Source organism: Anomaloglossus baeobatrachus, chromosome 4, assembly GCF_048569485.1.
Source record: "Anomaloglossus baeobatrachus isolate aAnoBae1 chromosome 4, aAnoBae1.hap1, whole genome shotgun sequence".
NCBI classification, from domain to species: Eukaryota; Metazoa; Chordata; class Amphibia; order Anura; family Aromobatidae; genus Anomaloglossus; species Anomaloglossus baeobatrachus.
In genome coordinates, this window is record NC_134356.1 from 575304739 (window position 1) to 575322861 (window position 18123).

General features: G+C 48.4%; 1 protein-coding gene across 2 annotated transcripts in view; it reads right to left on the bottom strand.

Annotated features, from left to right (window-relative positions):
* The window catches only part of RASGRF1 (Ras protein specific guanine nucleotide releasing factor 1), a 162521-nt gene that overhangs the window by 102627 nt on the left and 41771 nt on the right, over window positions 1–18123 (bottom strand). For both annotated transcript variants that reach the window (XM_075346106.1, XM_075346105.1), the window contains exons 4-9: window positions 15152–15241; window positions 14802–15055; window positions 14606–14685; window positions 14332–14525; window positions 3483–3592; window positions 3259–3377 (exon numbers count right to left, since the gene is read on the bottom strand). In XM_075346106.1, the coding sequence (XP_075202221.1) occupies window positions 3259–3377; window positions 3483–3592; window positions 14332–14525; window positions 14606–14685; window positions 14802–15055; window positions 15152–15241 (847 nt within the window). The remainder of the gene's footprint in view (window positions 1–3258; window positions 3378–3482; window positions 3593–14331; window positions 14526–14605; window positions 14686–14801; window positions 15056–15151; window positions 15242–18123) is intronic.

Consider the following 18123-nt stretch of genomic DNA (forward strand, 5'->3'; position numbering starts at 1 on the left):
ATATTATTTCACAATGTCATCCTAAACACTACATAACGTCTGGCATAACAATGCACGTTTGTAAAAGAAAAAAAATCTCTATCAAATCCATTTTATAAAATATATGATTACAACTTTTTAGATGGTTTGTTGTGTTGAAAGCAATGGTGGGCAACTGGTGCCCCACAGAAGCCCTCCTCGTGACCCCAAGCTTCCCTTCCTGCTTCTGCATAGTTTAGATGACACATATTAAATACAACCAACAGGTGGCAGCATCCCACAGTAAAGCTTCTACGCAGCATTGGTATATGTAGTTTCTTGGGGGGTTGCTGCCCTGTTTCTTAAAGCAGATGTCCAATTTCAGTATACAAACACCATACGTTATTAGATTTCTTGGATCTGATACAGATACTGTATTTACTTTGAGAACCCATGTCACAATAGCTGTATTACCCTTTATGAAAGTTTACGTTAATCTCTTAATTGACAGCTGACAGCTCCTCAGGGTCCCTCCTCTCTGCTGCTGCTTGGATCTCATATTACTCAGTACAAGCTGCAGCTCTCAATCAGGTTAGCTGGTGGGTGTGCAAAGGCCGAATATACTTTGACTCATGAACTGTCTCATTCTGTCACTGGACTCAAAGAATATTCATCTTAATATTAGGACTATGCAGCCTTTCTGACTTCTATTTTCAAAGTAAATAGACAAGCCTCATCAGGTCTAATATACCTATTAAATAATATATAGTTTGTTTTAGGAAATCTGGTGAAAGATCTGCTTTAAAGGGTTATTTCAACAATCACATTATTTTTAGAGTAAGCCTAAAATAGCTCTTTTGTGCTTTTGTCTCTTTTTAACTCTATTCATCTCTCTGCATCCAGCTTTACATAGCTGAATGAATGGGCTTAACAAAACTAAATTTCTCAGCAGCAATAGCTGCTCATTAGTGCTACAGACTACTCCATCCCTTTAGTGTATGCCAAGGAGTAGCCTCATTTCAGAGTTATCATCAACCTAGCCTTAGGCGGGCTTTGCACGTTGCAACATCGCAAGCCGATGCTGCGATGTCGCACGCGATAGTCCTCGCCCCCGTCGCAGGTACGATATCTTGTGATAGCTGGCGTAGCGAAAATTATCACTACGCCAGCTTCACATGCACTCACCTGCCCTGCAACCGTCGCTCTGGCCGGCGACCCGCCTCCTTCCTAAGGGGGCGGGTCGTGCGGAGTCATAGCGACGTCACACGGCAGGCGGCCAATAGCGGCGGAGGGGCGGAGATGTAAACATCCCGCCCACCTCCTTCCTTCCATATAGCCGCCGGCGGCAGGTAAGCTGATGTTCCTCGCTCCTGCGGCGTTATACACAGCGATGTGTGCAACCGCAGGAGCGAGGAACTACATCGTACCTGTCGCTGCAGCATAATTATGAAAATTATGAAAAAGTCGGAGCCTGCAACGATGATACGATAACGATGCTTTTGCGCTCGTTAATCTATCATCTAGCATTTACACACTACGATCTCGAAAGTGACGCCGGAAGAGCGTCACTTTCGATTTGACCCCACCGACATCGCATGTGCGATGTTGCAACGTGCAAAGCCGCCCGAAGTGTAGAATTCACTATCTGATTCCTGCCTAACTGATTTTATCTTCTGCCGTCTACATCAGTATAGCTGCAGTGTGGTTTACATCATGAGACGTAAAAACCACTACCCTGTACTCCTACACAATGGAGTTTTCAATAACTAGGCAGTGCACGATCGAGCTGTGTCTTTTGAAGATGTTAGTGATGTGATACTGCAAATGCTGCTCTATTGATGCATATGACAGAAGAGAATCCTTTGCCATAAGCATCAGCAAAGCAGCATTTAGAGTTTCACATCACTGATCTGTCAGTAGCAGGCAACAAATACAGCTCAACTCTTCATTGCCCAGTAATTACAAGCTCTGTTGTGGAGGAGTGCAGGCGAATTGAGCTTTGAGAGAAACACGCTAACAATGATAGAAAACCACACAGCAGCTATACTGATGTAGATGGCAGAAGATAAAATCAGTCAGACAGGGTACTATCTAAAAGCAAAGAGTGCACAGAAGCAAAGAGTGCATTGTATAGGTAGAATACTGGAGGCAGATCAGAGCTATGCTAGCAGGTTGCCAACTGAGAGACATTGCAGTGCACATGATCAACAAGACAATTCCAATGGCAAGGGTAAACAGAGCCTGGAGGAGCATCCTTTCGTGGGTGAAATGAGCAAAAAGTAGCAGATTTAAAAACTAGTTATATTGGCATACAAAAATCAATATATAGGTGGGTGCATATGTAGGCATACAGTGTCTAGTCATATTATGTTTTTATTGTTATAAGTGGGTAGGTAGACGGGGCCTGGTTGACCTACCGCCATAGTCGCCAGACCTTGCCCAGATGGACTTTTTCTTTTGTGCACTTTTTAAACATTAGGTATATTCAAAAAACCATAAGATGATTCTAATTCAACTATTATTTAAACTATACCTACGTGTGCACCCCTGTATGTGTACATTAATATTGAACACATTGTCATTTTATGAAAAACCCTTTAAGCATAAAGCTCTGTCGTTTCTATTGGTTCAGACCACTGTAAGATGTAATGTACGTCATGTGCAACCTTTCTATTGAGTCGCAGGCTGCCTCCATTATGTGTTATTATATTTTGGCTGCTCACCATTGGCCGTTTTTGCCATGCTCTATCACGGCATAATGCACTGGTATCCGAGGCCACGTGCCACATATATCTTGAATCTCCACTTGTAAAAGGTGATATCTTTTCACATTAATAACTGAATGTATGGACCACTGGCGGATACATACAGAAAAAGGCCCCTGTGCAAGAACAATATATGGACCCTTTGCAGCCCAAAAGCTCATCAAAATCCACAGTTCCACCTGCTTTGGAGGTAGAAATGGGCCCCTTGACCTCCTGGACCCCGGTTGCACCAAGGCTATGTCCGCCCCTTGTTTGGATACAGCTCCTACATTACCTCCGATGTTGAGATTGCTATTGGCAAATCCCTCAGCAATATCAACTTTATTCCAAACGACTGCACACTAAGATCGCAGTGGTCCAAAACTGAGAAGGTTTATGTAGTGTGTAGCTTAATCCAGATACGAAAAAAAGATTTTCTCACCTGGTCACGCAAATATTCCATTTAAGGTCATTGAGCTGTGATTTCTCAAAGAAGCAAAACCCAATCAACCTAGCAGTAACCCAAGGATCATGGTAAGCGACCCATATATCATACCTTGACGTACAAAGGTCTGACTGGTATCCAGCAATATTTCACAGCCCTCAACAATCATCCTCTCAATGGCCAAATTCTTTCGGATATTTTCCGTTTCACTGACTTCATCGTGCATTATCCTGAGGAAGAGATGCAGAAATATCTGTACCGGGCGGTTGCTTTTATATTATATGTATGACACATGTCTACAAAGCGGAATTATGGTATTAGGAAATAGGCCTCACCTTGACAGCTCTTCGAGTTTGGACTTGGCGTACTCCAGACTGTTTCGCTCCACATGTTCATGTGGTGTATGAGCCAGTAATTCATGTAATGTGAGGATGTAGCGAGGGATCTGCAGAAAATGATTATCCAATTAATGCATTTCTACTTAATCTACTTTTTTATATTTCCTCAATTAAAGGGGAAGAAGGGAATTTTGTTTACTTACCGTAAATTCCTTTTCTTCTAGCTCTAATTGGGAGACCCAGACAATTGGGTGTATAGGCTATGCCTCCGGAGGCCGCACAAAGTATTACACTTAAAAGTGTTAAGCCCCTCCCCTTCTGCCTATACACCCCCCGTGCTCCCACGGGCTCCTCAGTTTTGGTGCAAAAGCAAGAAGGAGGAAAAGATTATAAACTGGTGTAAAGTAGATTCAATCCGAAGGAATATCGGAGAACTGAAACCAAACATGAACAACATGTGTACACAAAAAAACAGGGGCGGGTGCTGGGTCTCCCAATTAGAGCTAGAAGAAAAGGAATTTACGGTAAGTAAACAAAATTCCCTTCTTCTTTGTCGCTCTATTGGGAGACCCAGACAATTGGGATGTCCAAAAGCAATCCCTGGGTGGGTAAAATAATACCTCGTAATAGAGCCGTAAAACGGCCTCTTCCTACAGGTGGGCAACCGCCGCCTGAAGGACTCATCTACCTAGGCTGGCATCCGCCGAAGCATAGGTATGCACCTGATAGTGTTTCGTGAAAGTGTGCAGGCTCGACCAGGTAGCCGCCTGACACACCTGCTGACCCGTAGCCTGGTGCCTCAAAGCCCAGGACGCGCCCCCGGCTCTGGTAGAATGGGCCTAGAGCCCTGAGGGAACCGGCAGCCCGGTAAGCTTCGAGAATTGGTTCCTTGATCCACCGGGCCAGGGTTGATTTGGAAGCCTGTGACCCTTTACGCTGGCCAGCGACAAGGACAAAGAGTGCATCCGAGCGGCGCAGGGGCGCCGTACGAGAAATGTAGAGCCTGAGTGCTCTCACCAGATCTAACCAGTGCAAATCCTTTTCACATTGGTGAACTGGATGATGACAAAAAGAGGGTAAGGAGATATCCTGATTGAGATGAAAGGGGGGTACCACCCTTGGGAGAAATTCCAGAACCGGACGCAGAACCACCTTGTCCTGGTGAACACCAGGAAAGGGGCTTTGCACGACAACATTGCTAGCTCAGACACTCTCCGAAGTGAAGTGACTGCTACTAGGAAAATCACTTTCTGCGAAAGGCGTGAGAAAGAAATATCCCTTATTGGATCGAATGGTGGTTTCTGAAGAACCATCAGCACCCCGTTCAGATCCCAGGGTTCTAACGGCCGCTTGTAAGGATGAACGATGTGACAACCCCCTGCAGGAACGTGCGTACCTGTGGAAGTCTGGCTAGGCGCTACTGGAAAAAACACAGAGAGCGCTGAGACTTGTCCCTTAAGGGAGCCGAGCGACAAACCCTTTTCCAGTCCAGATTGAAGGAAGGACAGAAAAATGGGCAAGGCAAAAGGCCAGGGAGAAAAACCCCGAGCAGAGCACCACGACAGGAAAATTTTTCCACGTCCTGTGGTAGATCTTGGCGGACGTTGGTTTCCTAACCTGTCTCATAGTGGCAATGACCTCTTGAGATAATCCTGAAGACGCTAGATCTAGGACTCAATGGCCACAGTGTCAGGTTGAGGGCCGCAGAATTCAAATGGAAAAACGGCCCTTGAGACAGCAAGTCTGGTCGGACTGGTAGTGCCCACGTTTGGCCTACCGTGAGATGGCACAGATCCGGGTACCACGACCTCCTCGGCCAGTCTGGAGTGACGAGGATGGCGCGGCGGCAGTCGGCCCTGATCGTGCGTAACACTCTGGGCAACAGTGCCAGCGGAGGAAACACATAAGGGAGTTGAAACTGCGACCAATTCCGAACTAAGGCGTCTGCCGCCATAGCTCTGTGATCGTGAGAGCGTGCCATGAATGCCGTGACCTTGTTGTTGTGCCGGGACGCCATTAGGTCGACGTCCGGCCTCCCTCAGCGGCAACAGATCTCCTGAAACACGCCCGGGTGAAGAGACCATTCCCCTGCGTCCATGCCCTGGCGACTGAGAAAGTCTGCTTCCCAGTTTTCGACGCCCGGGATGTGAACTGCGGAGATGGTGGAGGCCGTGGCTTCCACCCACATCAAAATCCGCCGGACTTCCTGGAAGGCTTGCCGACTGCGTGTTCCGCCTTGGTGGTTGATGTAAGCCACCACTGTGGAGTTGTCCGACTGAATTCGGATCTGCTTGCCTTCCAGCCACTGCTGGAACACTTTTTAGGGCAAGATACACTGCCCAGATCTTCAGAACATTGATCTGAAGCGAGGACTCTTGCTGAGTCCACGTACCCTGAGCCCTGTGGTGGAGAAAGACTGCTCCCCACCCTGACAGACTCGCGTCCGTTGTGACCACCTCCCAGGATGGGGGTAGGAAGGATTTCCCATGCGATAATGAAGTGGGAAGAAAGCCACCCCCTAAGGGAAGCTTTGGTTGCCTGAGAGAGGGAGACGTTCCTGTCGAGGGACGTCGGTTTCCTGTCCTATTTGCGTAGGATGTCCCAATGAAGAGGACGCAGGTGAAACTGCGCGAAAGGAACTGCCTCCATTGCTGCCACCATCTTCCCCAGGAAGTGCATGAGGCCCTTCAAGGGGTGTGCTTGACCTTGAAGGAGAGATTGCACCCCTTTCTGTAGTGAACGCTTGTTGATCAGCGGAAGCTTCACTATCGCCGATAGGGTATGAAACTCCATGCCAAGATATGTCAGCGATTGGGCTGGTGTCAGATTTGACTTTGGAAAATTGATGATCCACCCGAAACTCTGGAGAGCCCCCAGAGAAGCGTCGGGGCTGTGTTGGCATGCCTCTTGAGAGGGTGCCTTGATCAGCAGATCGTCCAAGTAAGGGATCACCGAGTGACCCTGAGAGTGGAGGACCGCAACTACTGTAGCCCTGACCTTGGTGAAAACCCGTGGGGCTGTAGCCAGGCCGAACTGCAGTGCCACGAACTGCAGGTGTTCGTCTCCTATGGTGAAGCGCAAGAAGCGTTGGTGCTCTGGAGCCACCGGTACGTGGAGAAAAGCATCTTTGATATCGATCGATGCAAGGAAATCTTCTGGGGACATTGAGTCGATGACGGAGCGGAGGGTTTCCATCCGGAACCGTCTGGTCTATACGTGTTTGTTGAGCAGTTACGGGTCCAGGACAGGACGGAAAGACCCGTCCTTCTTTGTAACCACAAACAGGTTGGAGAAAAACCCGTGACCCTGTTGCTGAAGAGGAACAGGGACCACCACTCCTTCTGCCCTCAGGGTGCCCAGCGCCTGCAGAAGAGCCTCGGCTCGCTCGGGAGGCGGGGATAACCTGAAGAATCGAGTCGGGGGACGAGAGGCGAACTCTAACTTGTAACCGTGAGACAGAATGTCTCTCGCCCAACGGTCTTTTACCCTTGACAGCCAGGAGTCGCAAAGGCGGGAAAGCCTGCCACCAACCGAGGATGCGGATTGAGGAGACCGAAAGCCATCAAGAAGCCGCTTTGGTAGCGGCACCTCCGGTGGTCTTTTTGACTTAGACCGCCATGAATCGGAGAGCCCTTGATCTATTCAGAGGCCTTTTGGACGAGGAGAATTGGGACCTGCCCGCGCCCCGAAAGAACCGAAACCTCGACTGCCCCATCCTCTGTTGGGGTATGTTCGGTTTGGGCTGGGGTAAGGATGTATCCTTTCCCTTGTATTGTTTGATGATTTCATCCAAACGTTCGCCAAACAGTCGGTCGCCAGAAATTGGCAAACTGGTTAAACGCTTTTTTGGAAGCAGAATCTGCCTTCCAGTTCCGTAGCCACAAGGCCCTGCAGAGTACCACCGAATTGGCGGAAGCAACCGCCATACGGCTCGCAGAGTCCAGGACAGCATTAATAGCGTAAGACGCAAATGCCGACGTCTGTGTGGCTGCGTCAATTTGCGCTTGACCTGCTGAGATAGCTTGTAGCACCCATACGGCTGCAAATGCTGGTGCAAAAGAAGCGCTGATAGCTTCATAGATGGATTTCAACCAGAGCTCCATCTGCCTGTGAGTGGCATCTTTGATTGATAGACGCTATAAGATCGTTCACTATGGCGTCCCCGTCAGGCGTATCAAGATTGAGAGCGGCCTCAGGATCAGAATCCTGATCAGCTGTCTCCGCTTCATCATCCAGGGATTCCCCCCGCTGAGACCCTGACCAATATGAAGATGTCGAGGGAATTTCCCAGCGAGCTCGCTTAGACGGTCAGGGGCTGGGGTCTGTATCAGAGACCTCACTCTGGGATCTATGAGACACCCCGGGGAGACCTCTGGTCCAACTGAGGTGGGCCAGGGAGCAATGATTCAACAGTGCCCCTGTGCTGAGATACCGGTCTGGATTGCTCAGTGGATCCTGCCGGCAGAGGGGTCGTACATGCGGCGCAGGCAGCATAGTAAGCCTGTGGTTTGGCGCTCCTGCCTTTTATGGGCGCCATGCTGTTGACTTCCCTGAGCAACACAATATATATACAGAATCAACTGTGCACCATACAGTGTAAAGCATATCTTATAAACATATGATTTAAAATTACACTCCTGCACAAATGTGGCTAGCACCACAGATGCTGCATACCCCCCGCATAAAGCGGTTGTGAGGCCACCAGGGTCCCTGCCTGGGTCTGTCAGAATTTGTCCCCCTCTGCAGCATTCAAGGAGCTGACAGGAATGGCTGCCGGCTTCTGAGGAGAGGACAGTGAGGGGGGTGGAGTATGCAAAGCATGCTCCAGCCCTCAGTGCTGCTCATCCTGTGCAGCGTCCCGCCCTTCCCCTGCTTGTCAGGGCTGTGGGCGGGAGGAAGAAAGACTAGGCCGCAAAAGCCGGGGACTCGAGTAATAAACGCGGCCGCCGTAAAAGCGCGGCCGCGCGGAAGTCCCCGGCGCACTACAAGTCCCAGCCGCGCCTCAGTGTCAAAACATGGCGGCGGCGGTCAGCGCGGTAGTCTCCCTACATAAACACACTCAGCGATGCTGAGTGTGTAATGGCACGGCTGCCGGCGTCCTGAGAGAGGAGGAAGCCGTGGGCTTGACCCTTAGAAAGTGCGGGAACTGGTGCCTCACAGTGCAGTGAGGGGAGTGGAGTATGCAAAGCATGCTCCAGCCCTCACTGCAGCTCGTCTGTAAAGCGTCCCGCCCTTCCCCTGCCTGTCAGGGCTGTGGGCGGGAGGAGGAAACACTAGGCCGTACAAGCCGGGGACTCAAGTAATAAGCGCGGCTGCCATAAAAGCGCGGCCGCGCGGAAGTCCCCGGCGCACTACAAGTCCCAGCCGCGCCTCAGTGTTAAAAACATGGCGGCGGCGGTAGTACGGTAGTCCCCCTACATAAACACACTCAGCGACGCTGAGTGTGTAATGGCACATTAACCCGGTCAGCGCCGCGGTCCCCGGTGCACTAGCACACCCAGCAAAGCTGGAGTGTTGCTGTGCGCTGTCCCCACAGGGACACAGAGTACCTTCAAGTAGCAGGGCCATGTCCCTGAACGATACTCGGCTCCTATCCAGCAGAGTCTTAGGAGCTGTGGATGGAGCACGGTCTCAGTGCCTGGAGACCGGTAAGATCCCACTTCACCCAGAGCCCTGAGGGGGATGGGGAAGGAAAACAGCATGTGGGCTCCAGCCTCCGTACCCGCAATGGATACCTCAACCTTAACAACACCGCCGACAAGAGTGGGGTGAGAAGGGAGCATGCTGGGGGCCCTATATGGGCCCACTTTTCTTCCATCCGACATAGTCAGCAGCTGCTGCTGACCCATCTATGGAGCTGTGCTGTGCGTGTCTGACCTCCTTCGCACAAAGCAAAAAACTGAGGAGCCCGTGGGAGCACGGGGGGTGTATAGGCAGAAGGGGAGGGGCTTAACACTTTTAAGTGTAATACTTTGTGCGGCCTCCGGAGGCATAGCCTATACACCCAATTGTCTGGGTCTCCCAATAGAGCGACAAAGAAACTCTGATTTAATAGCTTTAATTATTCATTCCAATATGCTTAGTCTCCAGCTATGAAATGCTGGTGACACATCCATACCAAGCTTTTCTGGATGTACAGATATACGAGAGGCTGATGATAAGTCTTTGGCTTTACCCAGAAAGAAACGAGATAAGATGATGAAACTACATTTATTCCACATACATCGGTATTCCAAGTTCTATAAGCCTAGCAAAAAGAAGGATTTCGGTTGGGCTTCAAACCAGGCATCCATAGCAGCCATGGCATTAGAAATTGTGTGAACTTTGGTACCCTTAGGCGGGCTTTGCACATTACGACATTGCAAGCCGATGCTGCGATGTCGAGTGCAATAGTTCCCGCCCCTGTCGCAGCTGCGATATCTTGTGATAGCCGGCGTAGCGAACATTATCGCTACGCCAGCTTCACATGCACTCACCTGCCCTGCGACCGTCGCTCTGGCCGTTGACCCGCCTCCTTCCTAAGGGGGCGGGTCGTGCGGCGTCATAGCGATGTCACACGGCAGGCGGCCAATAGCGGCGGAGGGGCGGAGATGAGCAGGATGTAAACATCCCGCCCACCTCCTTCCTCATTGCAGCCGGGAGGCAGGTAGGAGATGTTCCTCACTCCTGCAGCTTCATACACAGCAATGTGTGCTGCCGCAGGAACTAAGAACATCGTACCTGTCTCTGCAGCGGCATTATGGAAATGTCGGAGATTACACCGATGATACGATAACGACGCTTTTGCGCTCGTTAATCGTATCATCTATGATTTACACACTACGATGTCTAAAGTGACGCCGGATGTGCGTCACTTTCGATTTGACCCCACCGACATCGCACGTGCGATGTTGCAACGTGCAAAGCCGCCCTTAAGGTGTTTCTTCAGGTTTGAAAACAGATGATAGTCGGATGGAGCTAGATCTAATAAATAAGGTGGGTGGTCAACCAGCTGGAAGCCCAGCACTGCTAGTTTTGCTGTGGTCACTTGTACAGTGTGAGTGTAGGTGTTGTCTTGCAGGAACAAGATTCCTTTGGACAGCTTGCCGCGCCTCTTGGCCTTCATAGCTGCCTTCAATTCGTCCAAAAGTTCAATGTAATATCTATTGATGGTGGAACCCTTTTGAAGGTAGTCCACTAGGAGCACGCCCTCCTTACCCCAGAACACAGACGCCATCACCTTAGTGACTGATTTTTGCACCCTGAACGTCTTTGGATGAGGAGAACCACTGTGCCTCCACTATTTTGACTGCTCCTTGTTTTCAGGGTCATACAAATAAATCCAGGTCTTATCCATAGTGACCAGTCATCCAGGAAGTTCTTATCAGTCTGGAAACGCTGACAAATGGACCGGGAAGTTTTCACTCGCATGCTTCTCTATTCTGTTGTCAAACATTTGGGGACCACTTTGCAGATCGCTTTCTCATGTCCAAATATTCATGGATAATGACACAAACACATTCACGGGAAATCTCCATGAAAGCTGCTATTGCTTTAGCTGAAATTCATTGATTCTCCAGTATGAGGTTGTGCACAGCATCGACAATCTCCGGAACAACAACTACTCTCGGTCGTCCAGGACGTTCCTCATCATTGGTGCTGAAGTGGCCAGTTTTAAATTTGGCAACTCAGTTTTTAACTGTGGAATATGAAGGGCATTGATCCCCCAATGTCTGCAACATATCACCATGAATATCCTTCGCAGGTTTTCTTTGCAGAAACAAGAATTTTATCACTCCTCTGCTCTCAGTTGCTGTGAATATCGCATTAGATTCTGTAATTTTGTTTTCCCGCATGCGTAGAGCACTATTGCCATAAGCAACAAACACAAAATTTTGGAAACATATTAGACACATAAGGCTTTCATGTGATGTAACATGCGTTACCATTGAATCAAAAAAGGATCACAAAGCCAAAGACTTATCAGCAGCCCCTCATAATGAATCAATGTATAAATTGGGATAAACAATCTGCAATTCAATTTCTTGCTAAGTAAAAATGATCAATTAATATACTTGTGATGTAAATATGCAGAATTCCACTAAATTCCACTATTCATGTCAGGGAATGTAATGCTATTTTTTATGGCCAACAGTAAATCTCCACATGCGCCAGTATAACTGTCTCCCATACCATTGCATATTTTTGAAAATGCCCCCTTACCTACCGTAGTAAGTTGTACCCGCTTGACCCCATGGCACATCAGTTTCATATTAGACTACGTTCATATGTACCAATTGTGGTACCAGGCAGAATACAAAATGCACAGCAAGTAACGTGGTTTTGCGGAGTAGTTTTCTTAAGGATGGAGTATTTATCAATATTCACTAAGTTAAAACCAAGAAAGTAGCCAAGAAATCCAAGTGATTATCGCACAACCTACAACGGAGTTAGGCCCCCCTCTTTGGCAACCTGTGCCATTCCGACAACACCTGCCTCCTGTGCTTGCATAAACCTGGCCAATTTTTTGTGCTAAGCATCTCAATTTTTACATGTTTTTCATAGCAGTAATGCATGTCTATATTCCCATATTCATTGTTCTACATATCTTTGCACTACAGAGTGCAGCCGTCTCCTTTTTGATACTATTTGTCATGTTCAGTTTGCACCTGCTCACATTAGAAAGGTAGGCTGTGTCATCAGTCTTTTTCTTAGATTCCTGTGCCTGACTGACAGGTCACTTTTGTTTCAGTGACCTGCCTCCACTGACCGACATCTATTACAAGTGCCGTTGGTGTCTGGGCCGGTTCATGTGCTGATTGACTCACTGGTTCTAGTGACATCATGAGGACCTTGCTGCCTATGCACCACCCCTGGCATTGATGGTGCTTATGAGAGATCTTGGTCAGGGAAAGCAGTCTCTAGAACAAAAGTGACCCGTCAGTCAGACACAGGAGGCAAGCAGAGGGTGGAGAGTAGTGAGAGAGGCATGGAGAGTTGCAAGAGCAAGGTACGCCTTGCGGCATATTTGTCTACAATTTCAACTTTGGATTTCTCAGAAACTGCACATCGGATTTCTACAATCAAGGTATGGATTTAATCAGCATGAAAGTGTCTGTACATACCTGCCATTAGTCTGAAGTGTAAAATTATTATGACTGATTGCCTTTAAGGCCATGTGCCCATGGAAGAAAGTAACTGCGGATTTTGCTGCAGAAAACGCAACGCGGTTTACGCAAGTACAAACCATCCCCATGTTATCCTATGGGATTTGGGGAGTGCTGTATCAATGCTGCGGTATTTGCGGCTGCGGAAAATGCTGCGGATTTCCCATAGCCGCACGTAACTGCAAGTCAATTATTCATGCAGAATTATCTGCGGAATTCCTGCCTTTCCACTATGGAGATACAGGGCGGGAAATCCGCAGGAATTCCGTGCGAAGTCGGCACTTTCCACATGTTTACCGCAACAATTCCGCAGAAATACCGCATCAATGGATTGCTGCGGATTCCGGGGAGTTGCTGAGTGAACCTGCGGAAATACCTGCAGAAACGTCTGCAGGTACGAGCTCCCATGGGCATATGGCCTAAGATAGACCATCTATGTTTATTTGGTTGGTGTCAAGTTTTCAAGACAATCAACATTCTCCATATTGAAGGTGTTGCATCATTGTCACAAGAGACATTTATGGCATAGATGTGGAATATGTCATAAATCCAAGTGGACACTCTGCCGAAATCTCAGACATTTATGATCTATTCTATACATATGCCATAAAAGTCTACCACGACATTACCCCTTTGATTATTTCCTCTGGCACAGTGATTCCTTTACATGGGTGATTGTACCTGCGGTTTCAGATTGTCTCATGGGACACACTGAAGGCAAGTGAATGCCATTTCATTCAGTGCTATTCAGTGCTATGCAGTGCCAGGTACCTGTATGTAAACAATGAGGAGGGTAAGCCCTCCGACTCCTTTATTGTGAAGAGCAGACCCTCATCGATAAAACATTGATGATCTAGCCATAGAATAGCCCTTCAATATTTAAAGGGAACCTGTCAGGTCCCCTTTGCCTTCTAACCCAGCTACAGTCGCCCCTGTATTCCCAAATTCCCTCCCTAACCAGCCCTGTATAATGTTATTCACTAATATGACTGTTTAAAATAACATAGATAAAGGGCCAGTCAAAGGGTTTTAAACCTTCATATTAGTGATTAGCATTATATAGGGCTGGTTAGAGAGAGAATTTGGGTATGCAGGTAAGAATGCTGCTGGAGGGCATGGAGGACCTGACAGGTTCCCTTTAAGTTCCAGAGCAAGCCCTAGCATTCCTAACTACAGGGAATCTGACACCAGGTTTTTGCTGCCTCATCTGAGAGCAGCATAAAGTAGGAAAGAAACTGTGATTCTGAAGCTGGGTCACTTACTGGGCTTCTTGCTGTAGTTTTGATAAAATGCTCTTTTATTTGCTGCAGCTCTGTTGGTCCTCTCATTGATGAGTTCCTACTATGTAATCCCCGATAGTCAAAAGCTCCAGATCTAATTCTCCCCCACCATTATTTTTCAGCTTTTTGGCTATACACAGCGTGGGCAGAAAACTGTGAATTAATGGTGCAGGTGGGAATATAAAGAGCCCATGACTATCGAGGACGACATAGCAGGAGCTCATTATTGAGAGGAGGAGCAGATCTGCAGCAGATAACTCGGTGTTTTATGAAAACTACAGCAAGAGCCCATTAAGTGACCCAGCACTGGAATCAGGGTTTCCACCCTATTTTACTCTGCTCTCAAATTGGGAAGCAGACAGTTGGTGACAGATTCCCTACAAAAAAAATGAGTAACAATTCTTTATTACTGTTATTGACCTGGAACATGGGGTAGGTTAGAAAGGTTTCCAGAGTCCGCTCCTCACAGTCCGGTTTGGCCTCATATTGTTTCAGCAGTTTATCAAAGTCCCGGTTCTGCTTGCAGTGGGCCAGGATCTGCAGACTGTACTGATGGTTCCGCACAAATTCTTGGTAAATGTTCAGCATCGGTAAAAGAATGTCAAATAGATCCGCTGAAGAAAGAGACAAAACAGATTAACGGGGACTGAAGATCCAAGAAATGACCGACCCAGAAGCAGAAACCACATCTCACCCAACACCAGTGTGGGCCAGCTGGAGATCCTCGCCTTCAGGCCCTGATAGAAGATCTGGTGCAAAAACATGATGGTTTCACTGCAAAAGAAACAAGAGAAAACATTTGGAAAGTCCGTAATATGAGAAGCAGGCATAACACGTTACAGATAAAACCATAGAAAACTTTTCATAGTTCACCATGAAATGATACCCACCTATTGAGAAAGATGCTGCTGACATCATCATGAGTGATCGGAGGTTTCTTAGAACTGGCGGCCATACGTAGCGGGCGCAGGAAGTTATTGACCAGGATATGAAGTTGCTGCACATATTCTGCCTCGGCCTCCAGCATGCTGAACACCACCTGGTTCCTCTTACGCATGCTGTCTGCATGCGGAGATCTTGAGTAATCCTGGATAATGCTCTTCCACTTCCGCCGGCACAGCCAACCTCGTAAGAAGCTCTGCACCTGCAGACAGTGCACACAGAGAGAATATAAAAGACTTTCTCAAGGCTCCATTGCTAAAACAGCTCCTGATCCAGAAGGAGAAGAGGCATCATTCACCTTTTTGATTTTCCTGATGTCAGTGTCCTCAGTTGATGCTGAGCTCGGAGTGGACTGGATCCGCTCATTGTCCTTAAGTAATGATGCAATCTGGAAGAAGCATATTCATGGGGATAAACATTAAAAACAACTATTTTACAAAGATAAGACACGTTGTTGTATTGATTTGATGGTTTATTATGATTTATAAGGATTTGATGGTTTATGGATTATAGCCTGCAATATATATCTGGGAGTTACATTCTACAGACCCCCGAGATAGGTGAAAATTGGAAAAGTAGCTGAGTTATATTTACTTTGTTATTTACCTGTATATTTCAGATTATAAGATCCACTTTTCCTCCCAAAAATTTGGGAGGAAAATGAGGTTTGCGTCTTATAAGGCTAATCTAGCTTACCCGGGGGTGGTGGAGAGGAGTCACAGGAGGCAGGGACTGTGCGCTGCGGGCGGCAAGGCAGGGGCTATTCTGAAAATGTTTGCGGTGCGGGCTTCAAATAATGGCGCCCGGAGTCAGTGCGTCTCAGCTCAAGATCTCATGTGCGTATGCGCCGCCTCCAGCCCATTGATCTCCCAGCAGCGGACTAAAGCCTGCTTTACACGATACGATCTATCGTGCAATTTCACGATCGTACCTGCCCCTGTCGTTTGTGCGTCACGGGCAATTAGTTGCCCGTGGCGCACAAAGTCGTTTACCCCCGTCACACACACTTACCTGCTGTGCGACGTCGCTGTGGACGGCGAACATCCTCTTCCTGAAGGGGGAGGGACGTTTGGTGTCACAGCGACGTCACACAGCGGCCGGCCAATATAAGCGGAGGGGCGGAGATGAGCGGGACGTAAACATCCCGCTCACCTCCTTCCTTCCGCATAGCCGGCGGGTGCCGTGGGGCGGAGGTAAGCTGCTGTTCATCGTTCCCGGGGTGTCACACGGAGCGGCGTGTGCTACCCCGGGAACGATGAGCAACCAGCGCCATTTTAATTAAACGCGATTATGAAACCGATCGACGAGTATACGACTCACAATTTGTGAGCGATACTGCGGCGCTCGGAGGTGTCACACAGCCCGACGTCGCAAGCGATGCCGGATGTGCGTCACAAAAACCGTGACCGCCGACTAGAGGTGGCGTGTGCACAGATGAGATCTCGGTTCGTTATTGAGCTGATGGCTCAATCTGTGCACGCGCCAACTCCGTGCGCCATATCTTTGAAGCCCGCACCGCTGACAGTTTCTGGATGTTCCTGCCAGCGCCCGCAGCAAGCACCTGGGACACCTGCTGCACCATCGCCCTGCTCCACCACCACCCCTGCCTCCTGTGACCCCACTCCACCCCACCACCGGTGCCCCCCGATACTTTGAAGCCGCAGTAAGTGAACCGCGATATAGCGGGGTACGACTACTACTTCCAGCCATATTCCAACTAGACGTATCTGTCCTCGCTCAATTCATTTGCATTGAGCGAGGTCTCACACGTCTAGTTGGCATGTGACCGTCATGTAAATCTGCGTGATCTTTTAGAGTGGCATATTTTGAGTTTTCCCACTGGATACTATGATTACATGTATTCAATGTCGTAATAGGAGCATACACTCTCTACAGGGCAACAGAAAACTTTACATTGGCTAATAATAAATTTGAAAAGATTTCTTCTTTTCCCAAATTGATATGTATTACTGATCACCATTTTCATTTTATACTATTTTTGATTTGTTTTGTTTTTTTATCTCCTATTAGTGAATGGAAAACTTGTGCTATAGAAGAAGGGAATTTTGTTTACTTACCGTAAATTCCTTTTCTTCTAGCTCCTATTGGGAGACCCAGACAATTGGGTGTATAGCTTCTGCCTCCGGAGGCCACACAAAGTATTACACTTTAAAAAGTGTAACCCCTCCCCTCTGCCTATACACCCCCCCCGTGCATCACGGGCTCCTCAGTTTTGGTGCAAAAGCAGGAAGGAGGAAACTTATAAATTGGTCTAAGGTAAATTCAATCCGAAGGATGTTCGGAGAACTGAAAACCATGAACCAAAAGAACAATTCAACATGAACAACATGTGTACACAAAAGAACAAACAGCCCGAAGGGAACAGGGGCGGGTGCTGGGTCTCCCAATAGGAGCTAGAAGAAAAGGAATTTACGGTAAGTAAACAAAATTCCCTTCTTCTTAGTCGCTCCATTGGGAGACCCAGACAATTGGGACGTCCAAAAGCAGTCCCTGGGTGGGTAAAGAATACCTCAGTAAAAAGAGCCGAAACGGCCCCCTCTTACAGGTGGGCAACCGCCGCCTGAAGGACTCGCCTACCTAGACTGGCGTCTGCCGAAGCATAGGTATGCACCTGATAGTGTTTCGTGAAAGTGTGCAGACTAGACCAGGTAGCTGCCTGACACACCTGCTGAGCCGTAGCCCGGTGCCGCAATGCCCAGGACGCACCCACGGCTCTGGTAGAATGGGCTTTCAGCCCTGAAGGAATCGGAAGCCCAGAAGAACGGTAGGCTTCAAAAATCGGTTCCTTGATCCACCGAGCCAAGGTTGACTTGGAAGCCTGCGACCCCTTACGCTGGCCAGCGACAAGGACAAAGAGCGCATCAGAACGGCGCAGTGGCGCCGTGCGAGACACGTAGATCCGGAGTGCTCTCACTAGATATAACAAATGCAAATCCTTTTCACATTGGTGAATTGGATGAGGGCAAAATGAAGGTAAGGAGATAGCCTGATTGACACCACCTTAGGGAGAAAGTCCGGGACCGGACGCAGAACCACCTTATCCTGGTGAAAAACCAGGAAGAGGGCTTTGCATGACAGCGCTGCAAGCTCTGACACTCTTTGGAGTGATGTAACTGCCACTAGAAATGCCACCTTCTGCGAAAGACGTGATAGAGAGACATCCCGCAGCGGCTCAAATGGTGATTTCTGAAGAGCCCGTAGAACCCTGTTGAGATCCCAGGGTTCCAGCGGCCGCTTGTAAGGTGGGAC